Source organism: Lutra lutra, chromosome 13 (genome assembly GCF_902655055.1).
Source record: "Lutra lutra chromosome 13, mLutLut1.2, whole genome shotgun sequence".
Taxonomy (NCBI): Eukaryota; Metazoa; Chordata; class Mammalia; order Carnivora; family Mustelidae; genus Lutra; species Lutra lutra.
The window spans coordinates 66,885,230-66,911,080 of NC_062290.1; the positions used below are offsets into that span (position 1 = coordinate 66,885,230).

General features: G+C 36.3%; 1 protein-coding gene across 1 annotated transcript; it reads left to right on the forward strand.

Annotated features, from left to right (window-relative positions):
* The first annotated feature begins 19,755 nt into the window (after window positions 1-19,755).
* LOC125083455 (ubiquitin-conjugating enzyme E2 L3) lies at window positions 19,756-20,460 on the forward strand. Its single transcript, XM_047700057.1, has one exon. The coding sequence runs from the start codon at window positions 19,773-19,775 to the stop codon at window positions 20,235-20,237; it is 465 nt and encodes a 154-aa protein (XP_047556013.1). The 5' UTR covers window positions 19,756-19,772; the 3' UTR covers window positions 20,238-20,460.
* Window positions 20,461-25,851: the final 5,391 nt, after the last annotated feature.

A 25,851-nucleotide genomic window follows, 5' to 3' on the forward strand; every position in this document is an offset into this window, starting at 1 on the left:
GGAAGTAGAAATTGGAGTCCTTTTTTTTTTTTTTTTTTTTTTTTTAATTTGAGAGAGATAGTACAAGCCAGGGGGAGGGTCAGAGGAAAAGGCAAATAAGCAGACTCCCCACTGAGCAGAAAGCTGGACCTGGGGCTTGGTCCCAGGACCTGAGATAATGACCTGAGCTGAAGGCAGATGCTTAACCAACTGCACCATCCAGGCACCCCTGAAGTTCATTTTTAATAAAGAAAGAAATTAATGCCTTTTGGTAAAATTGAAATGAAGATCCTTTTTATTTGACAATAACATAAAAATAAGCTGACAAGTGAAATGTAAAATATCTAAATACATGTTTCTACAATTACATTTTAAATTCACCAATTTAATTTGCAGCAAAATATCATAAATCATATTAAATTAACAACACTACTTTGAATCAAGCATAGTTTAATGAAGTATAACTCATTTTGTTTAAAAGATATTATAGAATAAATATAATACAAATAAGATAAACAGAAATATTGAAAAAATATTTACATATATTTCTAGAAGTTAGTATTAGTTTATTTCTTAGTTTTAGTTATTCCATCTTTTGAATTCTTATAATATCTTAATTTCATCTTATGTTTTCCTTAGTAGAGAGTGTCTATATTAGGATATATTCAGATTATCTCTGTATGTCATTTCCATATCTAAGAACATCAATTCCATGAAGAGATTATAATCAGTTTTTCCCCCATTGTACCTTTCACAGTATCTAATATATAATAATGGAGAAGAGAACACAAACATTTGTTGAGTGTCTACTGTTCTTTAGTTAATGGACATTTTGGATAATAATGCCTTTTGCTTTTAAATATTTCTGAAAGATAGTTATTTCTATTTCATATATCCAGAGACTAATTATTTTAGGTAGTTATGCATAATAACACAAATAAGAGGTTCAATTGCTACTTAAACTAAGTTAGGCACTAAAATCTTTATATTATATTCTTTGCTATTCAAATAGTAGATATTATATGTATGTTCGGTGGAAGAATAAAAGAATAAATAACTTGATTTTTAAAAGTAAAATTTATTGTTTATCTACTATGTGGTTTAGAATTAGAATCTTAAACATTCTGTTTATATTTAATTATTTAATTCACATGTGTCCAGGGGTAATATTTCTTCCTTATAGTACAGATGAAGGGGCAGATGTCTGAGAGATTAAATTATTTGTCCAACATAAGACAGCTGGTGTGTGATTTAGAAGAGCTCTTGACTAAGCTGCTTCTAAACAGTGAAAACACCCTTTTAAATGTAATGTAGTATCTCACTAATTTGGAGGAAATTTTAAGAAAGACAATCTTAAATACTTAAAAAAAAATTTTAAATGTCTTAATTTTTTTTTTTTAGTAGTTAAGTGTTCCAATTACTAAAACATTCTTAAATAAGGTCCAGTTACAAGTAGTTTTTTCCCTATTACTTTGGTAAGCAAAATCTTTCTTGACAGATGAGTACAAAGGCAGTTGGATAATTTCTTTAAGCTACCACACATTACAAATTAATAATTCTGCTTTTTAAATTTTATATAGTTCCTTTTTAAAAATGTGTAAATAAATGTAAAAATGGATTTGTTATCTGTTAGCAAAAATTGCAAAGTTGGAAATACTGTTCCGTATTCTCTTTAAGCCTACCTAAGTCATCCTTATTCTTCAGGTTCCTAGTTAAACATAATTTCCTCAGGTAAACCTTTTCTGGTACCACTCACTCTTTATATTAGGATAGATTCCATATTACATATTTAGCTGTTTACTGAAAGTATTTATAATTAATTGCCTAATGCCTTTCATATATTCTGTAAGGGCAGACTCTATATTGCTTTGTAACTGACCAACTCTAGTACCTCATTCACTTCCTGGAATATAAATTTTTTTTTTAATTTTATTATTTATAAACATATAATATATTTTTATCCCCAGGGGTACAGGTCTGTGAATCGCCAGGTTTACACACTTCACAGCACTCACCATAGCACATACCCTCCCCAATGTCCATAATCCCACCCCCCCTCCCAACCCGCCTCCCCGCATCAACCCTCAGTTTGTTTTGTGAGATTAAGTCACTTATGGTTTGTCTCCCTCCCGATTCCATCTTGTTTCGTTTACTCTACTCCTACCCCCTTGACCCCCCATGTTGCATCTCCTCTCCCTCATATCAGGGAGATCATATGATAGTTGTCTTTCTCCAATTGACTTATTTCGCTAAGCATGATACCCTCTAGTTCCATCCACGTCGTCGCAAATGGCAAAATTTCATTTCTTTTGATGGCTGCATAGTATTCCATTGTGTATATATACCACATCTTCTTTATCCATTCGTCTGTTGATGGACATCTAGGTTCTTTCCATAGTTTGGCTATTGTAGACATTGCTGCTATAAACATTCGGGTGCACGTGCCCCTTCGGATCACTACGTTTGTATCCTTAGGGTAAATACCCAGCAGTGCAATTGCTGGGTCATAGGGTAGTTCTATTTTCAACATTTTGAGGAACCTCCATGCTGTTTCCCAGAGTGGTTGCACCAGCTTGCATTCCCACCAACAGTGTAGGAGGGTTCCCCTTTCTCCGCATCCTCGCCAGCATCTGTCATTTCCTGACTTGTTAATTTTAGCCATTCTGACTGGTGTGAGGTGATATCTCATGGTGGTTTTGATTTGTATTTCCCTGATGCCGAGGGATGTGGAGCACTTTTTCATGTGTCTGTTGGCCATGTGGATGTCTTCTTTGCAGAAATGTCTGTTCATGTCCTCTGCCCATTTCTTGATTGGATTATTTGTTCTTTGGGTGTTGAGTTTGCTAAGTTCTTTATAGATTTTGGACACTAGCCCTTTATCTGATATGTCATTTGCAAATATCTTCTCCCATTCTGTCAGTTGTCTTTTGGTTTTGTTAACTGTTTCCTTTGCTGCGCAAAAGCTTTTGATCTTGATAAAATCTCAATAGTTCATTTTTGCCCTTGCTTCCCTTGCCTTTGGCAATGTTCCTAGGAAGATGTTGCTGCGGCTGAGGTCGAAGAGGTTGCTGCCTGTGTTCTCCTCAAGGATTTGGATGGATTCCTTTCTCACATTGAGATCCTTCATCCATTTTGAGTCTGTTTTCGTGTGTGGTGTAAGGAAATGATCCAATTTCATTTTTCTGCATGTGGCTGTCCAATTTTCCCAACACCATTTATTGAAGAGGCTGTCGTTTTTCCATTGGACATTCTTTCCTGCTTTGTCAAAGATTAGTTGACCATAGAGTTGAGGGTCCATTTCTGGGCTCTCTATTCTGTTCCATTGATCTATGTGTCTGTTTTTGTGCCAGTACCATGCTGTCTTGATGATGACAGCTTTGTAATAGAGCTTGAAGTCCGGAATTGTGATGCCACCAACTTTGGCTTTCTTTTTCAATATTGCTTAGGCTATTTGAGGTCTTTTCCGGTTCCATATAAATTTCAGGATTATTTGTTCCATTTCTTTGAAAAAAATGGATGGTACTTTGATAGGAATTGCATTAAATGTGTAGATTGCTTTAGGTAGCATAGACATTTTCACAATATTTATTCTTCCAATCAGGGGCATGGAACATTTTTCCATTTCTTTGTGTCTTCCTCAGTTTCTTTCATGAGTACTTTATAGTTTTCTGTGTATAGATTCTTAGTCTCTTTGGTTAGGTTTATTCCTAAGTATCTTATAGTTTTGGTTGCAAATGTAAATGGGATGGACTCCTTAATTTCTCTTTCTTCTGTCTTGTTGGTGTAGAGAAATGCAACTGATTTCTGTGCATTGATTTTATATCCTGACACTTTACTGAATTCCTGTACAAGTTCTAGCAGTTTTGGAGTGGAGTCTTTTGGATTTTCCACATAGAGTATCATATCATCTGTGAAGAGTGATAGTTTGACTTCTTTTTTGCCGATTTGGATGCCTTTGATTTCATTTTGTTGTCTGATTGCTGAGGCTAGGACTTCTAGTATTATGTTGAATAACAGTGGGGATAACGGACATCCCTGCCGTGTTCCTGACCTTAGCGGAAAAGCTTTCAGTTTTTCTCCATTGAGAATGATATTTGCAGTGGGTTTTTCCTAGATGGCTTTGATAATATTGAGGTATGTGCCCTCTATCCCTACACTTTGAAGAATTTTGATCAGGAAGGGATGCTGTACTTTGTCAAATGCTTTTTCAGCATCTATGGAGAGTTGCATATGGTTCTTGTTCTTTCTTTTATTAATGTGTTGTATCACATTGATTGATTTGCGGATGTTGAACCAACCTTGCAGCCCTGGAATAAATCCCACTTGGTCGTGGTGAATAATCCTTTTAATGTACTGTGGAATCCTATTGGCTAGTATTTTGGCGAGAATTTTTGCATCTGTGTTCATCAAGGATATTGGTCTGTAGTTCTCTTTTTTGATGGGATCCTTGTCTGGTTTTGGGATCAAGGTGATGCTGGCCTCATAAAATGAGTTTGGAAGTTTTCCTTCCATTTCTAGTTTTTGGAACAGTTTCAGGAGAATAGGAATTAGTTCTTCTTTACATGTTTGGTAGAATTCCCCCGGGAAGCCATCTGGCCCTGGGCTTTTGTTTGTTTGGAGGTTTTTGATGACTGTTTCAATCTCCTTACTGGTTATGGGTCTGTTGAGGCTTTCTATTTCTTCCTGGTTCAGTTGTGGTAGTTTATATGTCTCTAGGAATGCATCCGTTTCTTCCAGATTGTCAAATTTGTTGGCGTAGAGTTGCTCATAGTATGTTCCTATGATTGTCTGTATTTCTTTGGTGTTCGTTGTGATCTCTCCTCTTTCATTCATGATTTTATTTATTTGGGTCCTCTCTCTTTTCTTTTTGATAAGTCTGGCCAGGGGTTTATCGATCTTATTAATTCTTTCAAAGAACCAGCTGCTAGTTTCGTTGATTTGTTCTATTGTTTTTTTGGTTTCTATTTCATTGATTTCTGCTCTGATCTATATGATTTCTCTTCTCCTGCTGGGTTTAGGGTTTCTTTCTTGTTCTTTCTCCAGCTCCTTTAGGTGTAGGGTTAGGTTGTGTACCTGAGAACTTTCTTGTTTCTTGAGAAAGGCTTGTACCGCTATATATTTTCCTCTCAGGACTGCCTTTGTTGTGTCCCACAGATTTTGAACCGTTGTGTTTTCATTATCATTTGTTTCCATGAATCTTTAAAATTCTTCTTTAATTTCCTGGTTGACCCATTCATTCTTTAGAAGGATGCTGTTTAGCCTCCATGTATTTTGGTTCTTTCCAGATTTCCTCTTGTGATTGAGTTCTAGCTTCACAGCCTTGTGGCCTGAAAATATGCAGGGAATGATTCTAATCTTTTGATAACGGTTGAGACCTGATTTAGGGCCAAGAATATGATCTATTCTGGAGAATGTTCCATGTGCACTAGAGAAGAATGTGTATTCTGTTGCTTTGGGATGAAATGTTCTGAATATATCTGTGATGTCCATCTGGTCCAGTGTGTCATTTAAGGCCTTGATTTCCTTGTTGATCTTTTGCTTGGATGGTCTGTCCATTTCAGTGAGGGGAGTGTTAAAGTCCCCTACGATTATTGTATTATTGTTGATGTGTTTCTTTGATTTTGTTATTAACGGTTTATATAGTTGGCTGCTCCCACGTTAGGGGTATAGATATTTAAAATTGTTAGATCTTCTTGTTGGATAGTTCCTTTGAGTATGATATAGTGTCCTTCTTCATCTCTTATTATAGTCTTTGGCTTAAAATCTAATTGATCTGATATAAGGATGGCCACTCCTGCTTTTTTCTGATGTCCATTAGCATGGTAAATTCTTTTCCACCCCCTCACTTTAAATCTGGAGGTGTTTTCAGGTTTAAGATGAGTTTCTTGTAGGCACATATAGATGGGTTTTGTTTTTTTATCCATTCTGATATCCTGTGTCTTTTGATTGGGGCATTTAGCCCATTAACATTCAGGGTAAGTATTGAGAGATATGAATTTAGTGCCATTGTATTGCCTGTAAGGTGACTGTTATTGTATATTGTCTCTGTTCCTTTCTGATCTACTACTTTTAGGGTCTCTCTTTGCTTAGAGGACCCCTTTCAATATTTCCTGTAGAGCTGGTTTGGTATTTGAAAATTCTTTCAGTTTTTGTTTGTTCTGGAAGCTTTTAATCTCTCCTTCTATTTTCAATGATAGCCTAGCTGGATATAGTATTCTTGGCTGGATGTTTTTCTCATTTAGTACTCTGAATATATCATGGCAGCTCTTTCTGGCCTGCCAGGTCTCTGTGGATAAGTCTGCTGCCAATCTAATATTTTTACCATTGTACGTTACAGACTTCTTGTCCCGGGCTGCTTTCAGGATCTTCTCTTTGTCACTAAGACTTGTAAATTTTACTATTAGGTGATGGGGTGTGGACCTATTCTTATTGATTTTGAGGGGGGTTCTCTGTACCTCCTGGATTTTGATGCTTGTTCCCTTTTCCATATTAGGGAAATTCTCTACAATAATTCTCTCCAATATATCTTCTGCTCCCCTCTCTCTTTCTTCTTCTTCTGGAATCCCAATTATTCTAATGTTGTTTCATCTTATGGTGTCACTTATCTCTCGAATTCTCCCCTCGTGGTCCAGGAGCTGTTTGTCCCTCTTTTGCTCAGCTTCTTTATTCTCTGTCATTTGGTCTTCTATATCGCTAATTCTTTCTTCTGCCTCATTTACCCTAGCAGTGAGAGCCTCCATTTTTGATTGCACCTCATTAATAGCTTTTTTTATTTCAACTTGGTTAGATTTTAGTTCTTTTATTTCTCCAGAAAGGGCTTTTATATCTCCTGAGAGGGTTTCTCTAATATCTTCCATGCCTTATTCGAGCCCGGCTAGAACCTGAGAATCGTCATTCTGAACTCTAGATCTGACATATTACCAATGTCTGTATTGATTAGGTCCCTAACCTTTGGTACTGCCTCTTGTTCTTTTTTTTTGTGGTGGATTTTTCAGCCTTGTCATTTTGTTCAGATAAGAGTATATGAAGGAGCAAGTAAAATACTCAAAGGGTGGCAACAACCCCAGGAAAATATGCTTTAGCCAAATCAGAAGAGATCCCAAATCGTGAGGGGGGAGAAAGGGGATAAAAAGAGGTTCAGAAAGAAAAAAAAAAAAAAAGAAAAAGAAACAATTAAGAAAAGAAAACCAATAAAGGAAAAGTATAAAAAGGAAAAAAAATATATATATATATTAGATAAACTAGTTAAAAAACATTAAGAAAGAAAAGGGTAAAAGTTAAAAAAATTTAGCAGAAGAAGAAAAAAAATTGAAAAAGAAAAAAAAAATTAAATTAACTGCAAGGCTATAGAATCATGGTGAGAAAGCCATGAGTTCCATGCTTTGCTTTCTCCTCCTTTGGAATTCCGCTGCTCTCTTTGGTATTGAAACTATACTCCTTGGTAGGTGAACTTGGTCCTGGCTGGGTTTCTTGTTGATCTTCTGGGGGAGGGGCCTGTTGTAGTGAGTCTCAAGTGTCTTTGCCCCAGGCAGAGTTGCACCACCCTTACCCGGGGCGGTCTGAGTAATCCCCTCGGGTTTGCTTTCGGGAGCTTTTGTTCCCTGAGTGCTTTCTGTAGAGTTCCGGAGGACGGGAATGAAGATGGTGGCCTCCCAGTCTCCGGCCTGAAGGAGCCGAGAGCCCGGGACCCACTCCTCAGTGCACCCTCAGAGAACAGCGCCCAATTACTCCTGTCACACTGGCCTCCGGTCGCGTTCCGAGCTGACTGATCCTGCGACCGGTTCAAGGTAACCCTGAGATTAGAGTTTATTCCTCGGCTCTGTCTCTGTAGCCAGCTTTCCCGTTCTAATACCTGTAAGCTCTGTGACACTCAGACACCCCCGATCCTTCTGTGACCCTACGGGACCTGAGGCCGCGCTGACCCTGCCTAGGCTTACCCCGGTTAAGCCTCTGGAGTGATGTCCCTCAGTGGAACAGACTTTTAAAAGTCCTGATTTTGTCCTCCGTTGCTCCGCCGCTTGCTGGGAGCTGGCCCCTCCCCCCACGGTCTATCTTCCCGTTGCTTTGGATTCACTTCTCCACCAGTCCTACCTTTCAGAAAGTGGTTGATTTTCTGTTTCTAGAGTTGCTGTTCTTCTTCTCTTCGATCTCCCGTTGGATTTGTAGGTGTTTGCAATCTTTAGATAAGCTATCTAGCTGATCTCCTGCTACCTGAAGTAGTCTCAGCCTGCTACTTCTCCGCCATCTTGACTCCTCCTAAAATTTTTTTTTTTTATTTGACAGAGAGAGAGAGAGAGGTCACAAGTAGGCAGAGACGCAGGCAGAGAGAGGAGGAAGCAGGCTCACTGCTGAGCAGAGAGCCCGATGCGGGGCTCGATCCCAGAACCCTGAGATCATGACCCGAGCCGAATGCAGAGGCTTAACCCACTGAGCCACCCAGATGCCCCCTAAAAATGTTTTTAAAAAATGGTTGACTTGGGGCACTTCGGTGGCTCAGTCAGTTAAGCATCAGACTGCTCAGGTCATGATCTCAGATTACTGGGATGGAGCCCTATATCGGGCCCCCTGCTCAATGGAGAGTCTACTTGTCTCTCTCCCTCTGCCCCTCCTCCTGCTTGCACCATCTCTCTCTCAAATAAATAAAAAAAAAAAATCTTTTTTTTTAAAAATGGTTGACTTATTGAATAAAGATTATCTTCTCTAACAGAAGTCTCTTTATATTTAAATCATTTTATCAAAATACCTACTTCTGTAATACTCCTGAGTTTTTCCATATAAGACCAAACTGTAATATCTTTCTATATTCTATTGTCAGCAGCTGGTATTCGAAAATTGAATGAATGCAAATTAACTTTCACCTGGCTTTATCTAGCCATATAGTACATACTTTATTTACAAAAGCATTCTACCCTCAAGCTTTTTCTTCCCCTTTCTACAAGACTGAAATCAACATATATATAATATTAAAATAGACATCATAAGCACAGTAGATTGCCAAATGGCTTAGATACTATAGTACACAAAGTAGTTCATCTCTTGATTAATTTAATCTATCCGTGTGTTGGTATAGGTATGTATTTCTTTGCTGAATGCATTTCATTCAATACTTGGTGTTGAGTACTTGGTGTACTGTTGCTTGGTATAATTTCAAAGCCCTTTACTGTTAAAAAAAAAACAAATGAAAATCACTTCTTTAATTACAGTACGAAATCAAAGAGAAGACATTTATAGCATTTTTTTGCCCCCCCCCCCTTTTTTTTTTACTAAAATATGGCAGACAACAAAATTGTTTCGGAAAAAAATATTTTGAAAAGAGGCAGGGCATGAAGTCAATTTTACTAGTGTGCGGAAAATGCTATTTCAGTTTTTTTTTACAGCTTTTATATGTTTTTTCTTATGCATTGTGATGAACAAGTCAGAAGTTTTTTACAAGTATCTTATCATCACTGAGTTTACTACTATTCAAGCATACCTTCTTATGGAAGGTGGTATATTGTATTATGCAATAATTATTCATTTGCTCACTCATTTAACAAATATAAATGAGTTCTTATTATGTAATAGGTACCATGCCATATGCTCCATTTACAGAGGTGAATAGAAGAGTCCCAAACCTAAGGATTTCATAGACTTAGACAGGCAGGGTTGGATGTATAACCTGCAGGTCTCAGGCAAAACAAAAATGCTGGGACCTTTGTTCAAAAATAGGAAAGAGATGCCTTTTAAAGTAATAAAATATAAAAGGTTTTCACTTTTCACAGTATATTTCTTAATTTGGGATTTTTTTTTTAATTTGCTGTTTAATGTGGCCTTGGAAATAATTTTGTTCTGTTTCTACTGGCTCACTTACCTAACCCCTCACAGATCATCTACACTCATGTTACAATCTCTCATCATGCAGCCTTTGATTCCTGGATCAGGGATGAGTGGTTACCCTCTGAATACACAGTGGTGTACTAACCCTGGGGTGGAAACAACTACTTTGCCCCAAATGAGATGCCCTAGAACATATACCTGACCAGGACCACAGAAATATGGTGTGTCTGTATGTTGGAGGGGCAGGGTAGGGGGAGGACCAGGTGGTACAGGAGTGGGCAGCTGAGAATCCATTCAGGGGAAGTGGGAAGCAATAGGAGGCAAGGTATCTAGGAGCTCAGACTCTAAGCCTCCTACCCATCACTCACTCATTTTTCTCTCTCTCTCACACATGCACAACACATTCTCCATTGTCCCATCAGACTTAACATACAAAACACAAATTCAAGATAAAATTATTAAAAATTTCAAGACAATGACTGCAGATCCTTGAAATCCAAATGTGGAACCCTTCTGAGAGTTGAGCCCTATACAATCACATTAATAATATGCCTGTGAAGGGACCCAGCAGGCAGGAGAAGATAATTGATAATTTAAAAATCATGGTGAAGATTTGGTAGCAGAGTATTATTGGAGACCCAGAAGAGGAACACCATCTCAACAAGGGTATGCCTTTGTGTATATGTATTCAGTTGGATACAGAGAAAATTCCTTAAGAAGTCCGACTTCTGTTCTAAATCTTAAAAATGAATAGGAATGAGCCAGTTAAAGAGGCAAGAGAAAAATATTCCAAGTAAAAAGAGAAAAATCAGCAGAGTCACAAATTCAAAAGAAGTATGTGTTTTCATCTTAGAAGAGCTAAGTGTTTCTGGAGCCCAGAAACTGAAGCAGGGAGACATAGGAAATAAGGAGGCAGTTCCTCATGTCTTACTGAGGAACTTAGGTGTCATTGTGTAGAAAATTGGGAATCACTAAAGGCTATTAAATATGAACATGTCATGGTCCAAGATGATGAGATCCATTTTATCTGATGATAGCCTGGTGGAAGAACACAAGAACAGAAGAATAGTTAGTTTAGGTTTATACTTTAAATAACTAAGACATAATGAATTAATCTGAGTTGAAATGATTAAGTTTACTTAAGAGTGTGTGTGTTTTTATGTGAGAGAATAAGAATTGTCAGTTTGTCCAAGTTTAGAACTGAGACCTAAGGTATAAATAAGTTTCAAATACACACACACACACATACACATACACATATATATTCAAATTCATTCAGAGAGAGAAACTGAAGTATTCCTTATCCAAATTTGCTTGATAATATTATGTTTGCTACTTAATATTTTATAACAAGAATTCTATGTGATTTTGAGACAGGTCCATGAACCATATTTCAGAAATTGGCTCTACCATGTGAGGTCAGATTGCTCTATAACCGTATATTGTAATGGGACTCTTTTGGGCTGTTTAGTGAAAAAAAATAGATGTATCCTAAAAATAACTAGAGAATGCCATGTTATTTCATGTGCACTCAAGACTTTGGGCTTGTTTTTTTAGGTGTGTCTTTTTTTTAAGATTTATTTATTGATTTGAGAGAGAAAGAGAGCACCTGCATGCAAGCAGGGAGAGGGGCAGAGGAAGAAGGAAAGATTCTCAAGCAGATTCCCTGCTGAGCATGGAGCCCCATGTGGGTCTCAGTCTCATAACCCTGAGATCATGACCTGAGCCAAAATCAAGAATCAGACACTTGGGGCACCTGGGTGGCTCTGTGGGTTAAGCCTCTGCCTTCAGCTCAGGTCATGATCTCAGGGTACTGTGATGGAGCCCCGCATCAGGCTCTCTGCTCAGCGGTGAGCCTGCTTCCTCCTCTCTCTGTCTGCCTCTCTGCCTACTTGTGATCTCTCTCTCTCTCTCTCTCAAATAAATAAATAAAATCTTAAAAAAAATTTTAATTAAAAAAAAAAAAAAAGAATCAGACACGTAACCAACTGAGCCACCCAGGTGCCCCTAGATGTGTCTTTTTATACTTCTATTCTGTCATCCAAATCCTAAGACCTTGTAAGTTCATGAAAATGAAAATGGTAGTAATTACTGTTGAATGCTTATTCCATGCCTTGGTAGGCACTTCTCAAGCCTCATTTCCTTAAACTTTCATATCAAATCCTTCACTTAAGTATAGCAAACTGAGCTTTAACTCAGGTTTAAGGGCATAGAGCCAAATGCTTAAGGTGGGAAGAGAACACAGACCATCAGCCTTTAGAATACTAACCCTTAAACTCTTCCATGGTTCTCAGGGGGATGCAGTGTTTAGCCTGCTTTTGTTAAGCTGAGTCTTAAAATCAACCATTGTACTCCTGTGCTTCTGCTAAATATACCAATATTATAAGTTCCCAAAAGCCCTATAGAAATAAATTGGCCCTTTACCCTGAATGTCTCCTTCATGTGTTTCTTTTAGTGACCTGAGGAGGCTGGACAAACTTAGGGTTTCATGATTCAGAGTCACCGAAATCTCTGTCTTTTCATGGAAAAGCAAGAACAGAAGACCCAATGGTCATGAAAATTTCACTGAAAAACTGAGAAAACGATCTTCTCATTTATGAAATGGTGTCCTGCCCCTACTGGGGCCTGGAACCAGTTTCAGTGAATGTTTGGGGGCCAATTCCACCAACAAGCAATTCTCACTAACACCAGTTGGTGTCCTACCATTCAACTCAATTCTAATATATCTGGAGATAGCACCAGATTCCACAGGTTAAGTTTCCATCCTATAAGATAACTGCCCACTCTCCTGGGACACCAGTCAGAAGCCCAGGTTCTGACCTACCAGCTACAATTAGAGCTTCCTATAACTACTTCCTTGGACTTTAGATGGCGAGTCACAAGTCCAAGTTGTCACCTATGCTTCTGACTGAGTGGCTGTAGACCAGAAGTTACCACAACCACGTCCACGGTTCAATTGATTTGCTAGAGTGGCTCACAAAACTCAAAGAAACATTTTACTTACTAGACAACCAGTTCATTGTAAAAGGATAAAACTCAGGAACAGCCAGAAGGAAGAGATGCATAAGGCAAGGCACAGAAACAGTGCAGAGTGTCCATGCCCTCTCAGAGCACACCGTTCTTCCGAAATCTCCATGTGTTCACCAATCCAGAAGCTCTCCAAACCCACTCCTTTGGGATTTTATGGAGGCCTCATTACTTAGGCATAATTGATTAAATCACTGACCATTGGAAACGGATTCAACCTTCAGCCCCTCTCTTCTCCTGGGAGGTCAGAGGAAGGACTGAAAGTTCCAGTTTTATTACTTGATTGGTTCTCCTGGCATCCAGCCCCCATCCCTAGGTGAGTTCCAAAAGTCACCTCCTTAACACAACAAAAGACCTTTATTGCTTTAATCACTTAGGAAATTTTAAGATTTTTAAGAGCTCTGTGCCAGAAAAGCAGAAAAAGACCAAATATATAGTTCTTGTTGAGGTGCCTGGGTGGCGCAGTCAGTTAACCACCAGACTTGGTTTCTACTCACGTGGTGATCTAAGGGTCTTGGGATTGAGCCCAGCACTGGGCTCTGTGGTTAGTGCTGTGTCTGCTTGAGATTCTCTCTCTCCTTCTCCCCCTGTTCTTTCTTAAATAAATAAATAAAAGCTTTAAAAATATACCATTCTTGTTATAAATCAACATATCATACCTGAATATATCATAATTATTAAATTAGATTACTCATCAAGGCACTTTTAAAACACTTAAGCTTTGTAAGAATTTACCTTTTAAAGTATTACTTTTCAGAAGAAATGTGGGACTAGGTTAATCAGAATTACAAATGTTTGCAATCTTAATACAGATAGGAAGTATAAAGAAAATGATTGGAGGCTTTAGGAAAGAAGCAATTAAAAGATAGGTAAGTCATCTGGGCTTTTATCTCAGAGAATTTAGTTTCTAGTAAAAATATCCAAAATGTTTATGATCTATAAACCCCTAACTTTATAGATATAGACATGGTTGATTCCATTAGTTTTATTTCATTTTTTCAGTGTATCAGAAGTGTTCAAGTGATTGTATAATTTCAGAAATAGATACCATATTTTTTTTCTCCAAGGGAGAATTTTTGATACTCTATAATATAAACAAATATGGGAAATTTAAATAAGAACACACTGCGAACTCCATAACTAAACAACTTCCTGGTATAAACTGGGTAGCAATCAATTGGGAGAGAATGAAGTTTTTGGTAGTAATGCATGGTGGTGATTATATTTTGTACACACATTTCCCATCTGGAACTGATAACCAGGAAGTATTTTCTAAGTCAAGGATCTTCCTGCTAGTTAATTTAAAATGCATTATTTATAGAAACCTGGTCCACTTTCACTCATGGAAAATGCTGTAACTAATACTATTCTTAGCATTCCTGATTCTAATGCTTGGAAAAAGAATGGAAGCAAAATTATAGAAATGAGTAATTCTGAAAGAATCAAACAGCCCTATCTGTATTTCAACATTTCCAATAATAGAACTTATACTCTAGTTCCCTTTTTCAGCTACTTATAATTTTATTGCCTACGGAAGGCATGAGTTAAAACTTAGGAAGCAGTAGATTAGAAAAGCTATTTTGGATTTATTATTTTATTTAACAATATAGGTCAGAAATATCTACAAATATTAAAAGATCTAGGGAAGAGCATTTCTATCCATGTTGATATGATAATTAAACATGTATCATATAAACCAGGATAAATGGGTATGAAAAACACTGGACTCTGAGCATGATTTTTGAAATACGCTTTAATATTCAAATCCATTTTACCTTTAAATGCATTCAAATAGGAAGTCTGAAGCCTGTCCCTTATCTAAAGCAAATTCAGAGTGTGTAGCCTTATTAAACGAGAGGGATTTGAATCATGGAATATTAGAGCTCTGGTCTTTTTAAATGCTATAAAGCAGTGATCCTGGTTTATATTTTTGGTGTTGCCCCCTTCATGCTGATATATTTAATTGGATCACATCTTTTTTACTTCTTCCTATGTGTAAAATGCAAGGTGGTCTATATGATTTTGCTGGTCTCTATAATGATATAAATATTGATCAATTCATTTATTATAACTCACTGGATCCTAGATCTTTCTGCCAGCTTGAAATCTAGATATGATTACTTAAACTGAAATTTTCATGCTCTGAAATTGTCCCCAAGTATTTTAAAGTGTGTTTGAGGGTGGGAAAAATGTTCATACTCTCATGGTGCAAACACTTACTTCCTCAGTTGATATGCTTTCTTGCCATCCTACATATGCAGTACTTGATTTGCACAATGTCAACAAGGACTTGAAAATGAGCCAACCTCTTGCTTTTGAGGAAAACAAAACAAAATACTGTTACTGCAACCATACATGCACCTGTGCACACGCAAGCACATGCACTCACACGCACTCACATGCACACACACCCTTTTCAAACCCAAGAAATGGACTTGTTACTGATGTTTTTGAAGATTTGGGAAAAGATGGGATAGTTAATGTCATACCACATCAAAGTAAATACCTTCAGATTGTATTAGCAATCCTCTTTCACAAAGAGCCTTTGGCCACTGAGGACCTTTAATACCTATTTAAACTTCCTGTATCCTAAAATTTACTGGATTATCTCATGCTTCTCTTTGTTTTGCTTTTCAGTTCTTCTTTATCTTCCTCAGGTGAAATCATATCTCTCATTTTTACCTTGGGGAGAATTGACTGTTACTCCCCACTCTAGCACACCCACCCGCATGCCTTGTGGTTTCCCTTCCTTACATTCAATCTATTAAAGAAGTTTGCTGCCAGCTTTAAATGCTCATGCTTTTCACTCCTACTACATAAATACCAGTCATCGTGCTGGAATGTGGGATATATTGTCATTTTCAAACTAGAAACAATTCATTTTTGTACACAAGAAGTAGATAGGTGATTAATACATACTTTACTCTTTCTGCTAGGAGAAGGGGGTGTAGTAGAATTTTTTAAGGTTTTTTTTTTTTTTTTCCTCTGCTGGAACTAGCACCTTGGAACATGTCTTACAGGAAAGTAAGCATAATTTAGTAATAGTTATTGAAACAAATAAATACTCTTGAAATCTGGGATTGTGACACCTCTAGTTTTGTTCTATTTAAGATTGTGCGGGCTACTTGGGGTTTTTTGTGATTCCATACAAATTTTAGGGTTATTTGTTCTACGAAAAATGATGATATTTTGATAGTGATTGGATTATATCTGTAGATATCTTTGGGTGGGATTGACATTTTAACAGTATTGGTTCTCTCAAATCATGAGCATAGAATATATTTCCACCTGTTTGTGTCACGTTCAGCTTCTTTCATCAGTATTTTATAGCTTTTGGCATACAGGTCTCTCACCTCCTCAGTTAAGTTTATCCCTATATATTTTATTATTGTTTTTGCACTTTCAAATTTGATTATTTTATTAATTTCTCTTTGTGCTACTTCGTTATTAGTGTATAGAAAGGCAACCAATTTCTGTACATTGGTTGTGTATCCTGTAACTTTACTTAATTCGTTTATGAGTTCTAGTGGTTTTTAATGGAGTCGTTAGGGTTTTCTATATATAGTGTCATGTCATCTGCAAATAGTAGAAGTTTTACTTCTTCTTTACCAGTTTGGATGTCTTTTATTCCTTTTTGTTGTCTGATTGCTGTGGCTAGGACTTCCAGTAGCATACTGAATAAAAGTAGTGAGTGGACATCTTTTTCTTGTTCCTGACACAAGAGGAAAATTTCTCAGTTTTTTCTATTGAATGTGATGTCAGCTGTGGGTTTTTCACATATGGCCTTTATTATGTTGAGGTATGTTCCCTCTAAACCTCCTTTTTGAAGGTTTTTATCATGAGTGGATTTTGTACTTTCTTAAATGCTTTTTCTGCATCTATTGAAATGATCATATGATTTTTATCCTTTCTCTTATTGATGTGAGATATCATGTTGATTGTTCTGCAAATATTGAACCACCTTTGCTAATAATTTTGTTGAAGGTTTTTGCAACCATGTGCATCAGAAATCTTGGCCTGTAGGTATCTTTTTTGTAATGTTCTTATCTGATACTGGCATAAAAATCGACACATAGATCAATGGAACAAAATAGAGAGTCCAGAAATAAACCCACACTTTTATGATCAATTAATCTATGAAAAATGAGGCAAGAATATACATTGGGAGGGATGTGCCTGGATGGCACAGTTGATTGACTCATCATTTTGGCTCAGGTCATGATCTCAGAGTTATGAGATCAAGCCCCATATTGGGCTCTGCACTGGGTGATTCTCTCTCTCTCTCTGTTTCTCTCTGCCCCCTTAAAAAATAAAAATAAAAAAGAATATACAATAAGAGAAAGACAGTCTCTTTATTTTTTAAAGATTTTATTTATTTTATTTGAGAGAATGCACACACAAATGAGGGGAGGGGAGAAGCAGACACAGAGAGAGAACCAGACTCCCCACTGAGCAGGGAACCCTCTGTGGGGCTCAATCCCAGGACCCAGGATCATGTCCTGAGCCAAAGGTAGATCCTTAATTTACTGAGCCACCCAGGCATCCCAAGACAGTCTCCTTAACAAATGGTATTGGGGAAAGCTTGTTAGCTACATGCAAAGGAATGAAACTAGACCACTTTCTTATACCATATACAAAAATAAACTCAAAATGGATTAAATATCTAAATGTGAGACCTGAAACCATAAAATTCCTAGAAGAAAATATAAGCAATAATCTGTTTGACATCAGCCATAGAAACATTTTTTTAGCTATGTCTCCTCTGGCAAGGGAAACAAAGCACTATTAAACTATTAAGACTACATCAAGATTAAAAGCTTTTACACAGTGAAGAAAGCCATCAACAAAACAAAAACCTGAATTGGAGAGGATATTTATAAATGATATATCTGGTAAGGAGTTAATATCTAAAATATTTAAAGAACTTATACAACCCAATACCAAAAAACCCACAAATAGATTCAAATATGGGAGAGGACCTCAATAGACATTTTTCCAAAGAAGAGATACAGATGGCCAAAAGACACATAAAAAGATGTTGAGTATCACTAATCATCAGAGAAATTCAAATCAAAACAATAACCAGATATCACCTCACATCTGTCAGAATGACTAAAACCAAAAACATGAGAAATAACAAGTGTTGATGAGGGTATGAAGAAAATAGAAACTGTGGGAATGCAAGCTGATGCAGCCTTAGTGGGAAACAGGAGTAGGTTCCTCAGAAACTTAAGATTAGAGTTAGAGTTAACATATGACCCAACCATTCTACTACTGGGTATTTACCCAAAGAAAATGAAAACACTAATTCAAAAAGATACATGCACCTCTGTGCTTATTGTGGCATTTACAATAGCCAGAATATGGAAGCAACCCAAGTGTTCATAAATGAATAGATAAAGATGTGGTAGATATATACAATGGAATATTAGCCATTAAAAATGATATTTCACCAGTTGCAACAACACTCATAAAACTAAAGGGTATTATGCTAAGTGAAATTGCTCAAAGTAGGACAAATACCATAGGATTTCACTCATATGTGGAACTTAAGAAAAAAAACAAATGAACAAAAGAAGAAAAAGGAAAGAAAATACCAAAGACAAAACAAAACAAAACAAAACAAAACCAGACTCTTAAATAAGAGAACAAACTATTGGTTGCCAGAGGAGAGTTGATTGGGAGATGAGTAAAATAAGTGAAAAAGATTAAGAGTACACTTATCACGGTAAGCACTGAGTAATATATGGAATTTTTTAATAATTAAAATAAAATAATAAATTTTCTTTATAGAAAGTGTGACTGACGCTTGAAAAATTTTAAGATGCCTGCAAGGCTATAGGCACGTTCTAATTTCAACCTTACCTAAATGATATGCTTGTTAGAACGCTCTGCATTAGCAACTTAGGATGCACTTTGTTTCTTTTGATCCTTTCATTCACTTTCTATGCAGTTGTTTTCTTAAGAAGTTCAGGCAGTAAATCCATGTAGAAAGAGCAGTATTTGTTACAGTGGAAGAGCAAACTCTAGCCACCTGAGGAATAGCTGTGAAGTTGATGCCTGACTACCCAGTTATCTCTTTGATTCAGACTCAGAATGCCTGTACCAGATATCAGGGAGAAGCAGAAAGATGAATCAGCACCCCTTTTTCTTTCAGCCTAACAAACTTGTTCTTTTTAGGTGGTAAAAACTGCATCCATCACTGAGAATTCTGACTTCGATACCATCATCTTGTAGTTACTGAAAATTTCAGGCATTATGCTGGTTTTCAGACTTCTCTTCTGGATCGCTTCTCGGCCTTTTGGCTAAGTTCAAGTGCAGACTTCTCTTCTGGAATTATTTATTTTAATTTGTTTCTCATTTTCAAATAGTTTAGTGGGAATTGGAGAGGCAGCACCAGGATTTCCTGGCAAGATGATATTTTAGACTAAAAATAATTAAAAGTATCTTTTTTAAAGATTTTCTTTATTTAAGAGAGAAAGCAAGAGCAGGGGGGGAGGGGATAGAGGGGAGGGAGAAACAGACTCCCCACTGAGCAGGGATTTCCCCCCCCCTCCCCTTGTGGGGCTTGATCCCAGGACTCTGAGATCATGACCTAAGCCAAAGGCAGATGCTTAATCAACAGTTACCCAGGCACCCCTAAACTAGAAATAATTTTAAACAATTGAAAAAGTTCTACATTATATAAGTGGTGGAATAAATAATGTCATTAACAGAGGCAGGGATAGATTATAAAATATAATGACCATCATAATAACTTTAAATGACAAAAATTATAGAAGACCTTTAAATATTTGGAAGTTTTTGGGGGATGTATTTCTAAGCCTCTATTTCTTTAACAGAGAAAGAGGATGAATCTTCTCTAATAGGCTTATTGGTGATATTTTATGTTGTAAAAGAACAGAAAAGTACTTTGTTAAAAAAAGAAAAGATAGAGCACCAGATCCAAGATGGCGGCCAGCAGGAGGCTGATGAAGGAGCTTGAAGAAATCCGCAAATGTGGAATGAAAAACTTCCGTAACATCCAGGTTGATGAAGCTAATTTATTGACTTGGCAAGGGCTTATTGTTCCTGACAACCCTCCATATGATAAGGGGGCCTTCAGAATCGAAATCAACTTTCCAGCAGAGTACCCATTCAAACCACCGAAGATCACATTTAAAACAAAGATCTATCACCCGAACATTGATGAAAAGGGGCAGGTCTGTCTGCCAGTAATTAGTGCTGAAAACTGGAAGCCAGCAACCAAAACCGACCAAGTAATCCAGTCCCTCATAGCACTGGTGAACGACCCCCAGCCCGAGCACCCACTTCGGGCTGACCTAGCTGAAGAATACTCTAAGGACCGTAAAAAATTCTGTAAGAACGCTGAAGAGTTTACAAAGAAATACGGGGAGAAGCGACCTGTGGACTAAACTCTGCCGCGACCGATTCCAGCGAGTGTGAGCAGAGACCCTGAACAGCGCATTCAGACACCCCGCAAAGCAGGACTCTGTGGAAAATTGACACGTGCCGCCGCCTGGCGTTTGCTTGTGGCAGTTACTAACTTTCTACAGTTTTCTTAATCAAAAGTGGTCTAGGTAACCTGTAAAGAAAGGATTAAAAATTTAAGATGTTCTAAAAAAAAAAAAAAAAAAAGAAAAGATAAAGTATTACTATAGTTTGAATGTGTTTCCCCAAAATACGTGTGTTGAAATCCTAACGCCCAAAGAAAACAGTGTTAGGAGGTGGGGCCTTTGGTAAATGATTATGTCATAAGGGTGGAGCCCTAATGATTGGGATTAGTGCCCTTATCAAAGAGACCCCAGAGAACTGACTTTTCCTTTTTGCTATTGGAGGATACAGTGAGAAGTCTGCACGCCCAAAGAGGGCCCTCATCCAACCATGCTGGTGTTGTGATTTTGGACTTCTTTAATCCAAAATTGTGAGAAATGAGTTATGTTGTTTATAAACCACCTGATCTATGGCAATTTGGTATAGCACTGTTATTTGATTATTAATGAATTCATTCATTCATCATTCATTCAGCATGAGTCCACCATTTGCTTCTAAGTGGAATTTTTGCAAAATTAAGTCAATCTTAATGACCCGTCAGTACTGTAATTTTTAAAAAGCTACAAAAAGGCCATCTAAAATCTATTTGAAGATTTTTGAAAGGGTCCAATCTCATTTCTTGGCCTTTATAATGGTATATGGGCATCATTTATAATCACATAATTATTGTTGCTAAATACTAACAGTTGTGAGTCAGAGTGCCTTTGTGCTGATTTGTAGAATATTCCTTTCCTTCTGTATGGTGCTTTATAAGTTAGGCTCAGATTTGGTTTGTCCAGATCATTTCATAGATCAGGGACCTCTACCTTTGCCAAATATCTATTAAGCACAGGGTAGTTAATTGGAAGGAGATCTTTCACTGGAATTAATACATTTTTTAATACCTGTTTTCATTTATTCTTATCTGGTTGACACTTTGAACTTTTGCTCTTATTTCTGGAATAATGATTTTCATTTTTACATAAGCTTTCTAGTCCCAAAGATCATTCATGTATCTTATTTGAATCTGTAATTAAATTATTTCAGTTTATCCTTGCTTAGAAATATTTCAGTAATTTCTCAGATAAACAAAAGCAGTGCCCTTAGAAAGTAGTATCAAATGACTAAAATTTTTGCCTACATTAATAATGTGGGGAAACACATCAACAAGATGTGACCTCTCACCCAGTTTGATTTAAAGGTATGTCAGAATCAGGTCTTTGTGGTGTCTAGGATACTGTACTAGCCAAATAATATGCTGAAAAATTCCAGATGTCTAACTTCTCCTGATGTCATCATTCATAGGTTCCCTTTGCAATTGAACTGAATAGTTGCTTCCTCAGAGGTCTGAGTTAGTCAACGATGGAGTCCTTTGTAGGTAATCAAATTACTCTTGAATACAGCATGTATTTTTCATAGGAACTAGTGGTGACCTCCATAATTAGTACACAAAAATGTACGAAAAGATGAAAAGAGTACTACTGAAGGGTCTCTTGGAAAGGATATATCTTCATTGCCCATAGGCATACATACACACACAAACAAGTATGTATGTATATATGAATATATTAAAAATAAATATAGTATTCATTTTTTTTATTTAAAAATGAGTATTAAGTTTTGAGTAATATTTTTAGCCATCTTAAAATTTTTTTAATTTCCCTCAGATTTATCATTTATCATTGTCACAAACAGTATAAAGAGAACTGTTTCATTTTCCTTTGCTAACCCTTTTGTAATAATATACAGTTGACCCTTGACCTTTGTGGTTCCACTTATATGTGGGTTTTTTACAGTATAGTACTGTAAATATATTTTCTTTTTCCTTATGATTAGTAACATTTTCTTTTCTCTAGCTTACTTTATTGTAAGAATACAGTATATAATACATGTAACATACAAAGCACGTGTTAATAAACTTTGTGTTTTGGTAAGACTTCCAGTCGACAGTAGTGTGTTAGTAGTTCAGTTTTGGGGAATTCAGAAATTATATGTGGATTTTCAACTCTGCAGGAGTCTGCCCTGCTAACCCCCATGTTGTTCAAGGGTCACCTGTATGTTTCTCAGTTTGGTAACTGATAAAACAGAGGCATATTTAACTTCGCTTTGTCTCAATTACTAGTGATGATAAACATTTTTATATGTGTTCTGGCTAGGCAGATAGTGACATTTGCACATATTCAGTATACATAGTCAAGCATCAATGAAGTTTTTCATTCATTCATTCATTCATTCACTCATTGAGCAAGAATTAATTAAATGTTCACTGTGAGCCAGCCAGTGCTTTCTGCTGGATTCACAACATTGAACCACCAGATGAAAAATCTTCAAACTCAGGAAGCATTTATACCTGTGAAAGAGACAAGCCAATAAACATAATAAATTAGTGAAAAATACATGTTAGATAGTAAAAAGTGCTGAGAAATGAAGATGGGAAGAATGTGGTATATGGTGGTGACAGAGTAATTGTACTTTGCAATAGAGTAGTCAGGGAAGGCCACATAGAGGTAGTGATTAATGAGTTAATAGCTGATGTACATGAGGGAGCTGGCCACTCAGACTGATACCTGTGTTTCAGCTTATTAAATACCAGATGCAAAGACCTTGAGTCATACATTGCTTAGTAAATTTAATCAACAGATTAGGATGCAATGATGAAAGGAAGAATGGAGCCAATGAGAGATCAAGGAATCCATGGCACATTCCCAATCCCAGCTGAAAGTAGAAAGAGGTATATTTTCTATAGAAAATGTATAAATTATAATAAAACTAACCAAAAGTGGTTTTGCTTTTAATTGTCACCTTGTGATACTAAATGTCAGTGATAATTATAATAAAACTAACCAAAAGTGGTTTTGCTTTTGTCACCTGGTGATACTAAATGTCAGTGATAATACTTTTCTCTCCCCCAGCACAGACCACCTCCATCACTTTTACTTTGGTATGATCCTGTTAAGATTTGAGATCAAAAGTTAATGGGGAAATCAGATCATGTAAGTTCTTAAAAACTACTGAAAGGTGTTTGGGGGCTACTCTGCATTAAATAGTCACTGGAGGATTTCAAGCAGGAGTAACATAGTCTGTCTTGTATTTTCAATGGTTGGCTCTAGATATTGTGTGGAGAACAGAATTAAATGGCCAAGGATAGAAATAGATCAATTAGGGCTAATTGCAAAATATGTGGATTAAAGATGATAGTGCCATGAAGTAAGGTGGCAAATGATGAGACAGGGAGAAATGATGTTTTTAGAACTATTTAGAGAATTATAATTTTTAGGGTGATTTTGAGGAGGAGATATTCTTTCCTGTGGTCAAATATACATAAGTTTATCATTTTTACTGCTTTTAAATGTATAATTCATTACCATTAAGTACATCCCCAATATTTTGGAATTATGACCAATGTCCATTTCCAGAACCTTTTCATCATCAAATAGAAGTTTTGTAGTCATTAAACAATAACTTCCATCTCCCTGACCAGTCCCTGATACTTTCTACTCCACTATCTCTGTAAATTTGCCTGTTGTATGTCCCTTGTATAAGTAGAACCATATAGTGTTTATACTTTTGTGTCTGGTTTACTTTAGTTAGCATAGTGTTTTCAAGAGTTGTTGTAGCACATATCAAAATTTACATTTTAGAGCTAAATAATATTCTGCTGTACTTATATACTATATTTTAATTATCTATTCATCTGTTGATAAATGTTTGAGTTTTTCCACATTTTGCTATTGTAAGTAATACTTCTGTGAAGATTGTTTTACCAGCATCTGTTTGAGCCTCTCCTTTTAATTCTTTTGTGCATAAATGGAGAAATGGAAATGCTGGATCATATGGTAGTTCTACTTTTAACTTCTTTAGAAAGTGCCAAATTGTTTCTCATGGCAGATGCATTATTTTGCATTCTTACCAGTAATGCACAAGTTTTCTTATTTGTATACATCCTTGCCAACACTTACTATTTTCTATTTGCTTTTTGTTTTCTTTTGTTTTGTTTTATAATAGCTATCATAATGAGTATGAGGTGATATCCCCCTGTGGTTTTGATTTTCATTCCACTAATGACTGGTCATGTGGCACATTTTTTTATGTTATTGGCCATTTGTTTATCTTTTTGGATAGATGTCTATTCAAATCCTTTGCCCATTTTTGAATTGAATAGTTTTCTTTCTTGTTGTTGAGTTTTAAGAGCATTTACATATTTTGGGTGCTAATCTCTACCACGTATATTAATTGTAAATATTTTCTCTCGTGCTGTGGGTTATCTTTTCACTCTTTTGATGGTGTTCTTTGAATCACAAAATTTAATGTTGATGAAGTCAGATTTTTCTGTTTTTGCATTTGTTGCTTGTGCTTTCCATTCAGCCATATAAATGTTAAGTAAGAGGTTTAATGATAAAGAGATCACGTTCTCAGTCAGACTTCCTGACCTTGAAACATTACTAACACCTACTACCCTGTGACCTTGGCAATGCATTGACCTCTCTCTGTTTTGTTGTCCTCATCTCTAAAAAAGGAGGACAATATCATGCATGTGAAGACTAATGAATTAACCTAGCGTACTTAGTAGAGTGACCAGTACATGGCAAGTATCAATAAATAGTTACTGTTTTTATCTCTTAGATACTCCATTTTTTACAAATAAAATTGCACAAAATTATTATTGAAGATTTCACATCTAATTTATGACCTGTTTAACACTTTCAACAAGATCTATTTGAACCTCAGAATTTATGCTTGGTTTCAGCTGCATCTTAAGGGCAATAGCATACCTTTTATTGGCCAACCTAAAAAGGAAAAAGAAAAAAAGAAAGAGAGAGAAAGACCTAAAAGAAAGAAGTCAAACACCTGGAAAACCCATAAACTAGGTAATCTATTTCTGAATAATCAGTGTGGATATAAATTGTGTTTGAAAAAAGACTTCAGCTCAGTGAATCTAGCACTAAGCCAAGAAAAAACTTTTTGTAAGATGCTCATGTTGGGCTTATTTGTGGAATTATTTTTAAAATATGACATTTGAATTGTGGCAGCATTTTGCTGTTGGAGTTTGGTACAAGAAAAATAAATATAGTTTTCTAAGAATATTTTTGAAGGTAACATAATGACATGGAGGATTTAAAAATCTTTACTCTAAACCACAAATACACTATAGTTATTGCGTTTAATGGAAAAAATATGCATTTAACAAATTTTTTCTTTTAGATATTCAGCCAGTTCTTTCCAACAGATTTAAATGTGATATCTGTCAGATAGCAGTTAAAGCACCTGCAGATACATAAATTAAATTCTGTAATCTGTTCTTCTATTTACCTTGTCAGTTTTTCTATAGAGCATTTTGTACTTAGCATTTTTCTACTTAGCATTTTCTCTGCCTTCCAATTTGAAGATTAACATAAAATGTGAGAAAAAGCTGTTCTTATATTTGAGGTTCTACCGTATGTTTTGAAAGAATAATTGGTAACCTTGTGGCATTTATGTTCCAATCTTGTTTTTTTT

Bases quoted from the DNA above. Each gene is read 5' to 3' on its own strand.
- LOC125083455 (XM_047700057.1), top strand. From the start codon at position 19,773: ATGGCGGCCAGCAGGAGGCTGATGAAGGAGCTTGAAGAAATCCGCAAA.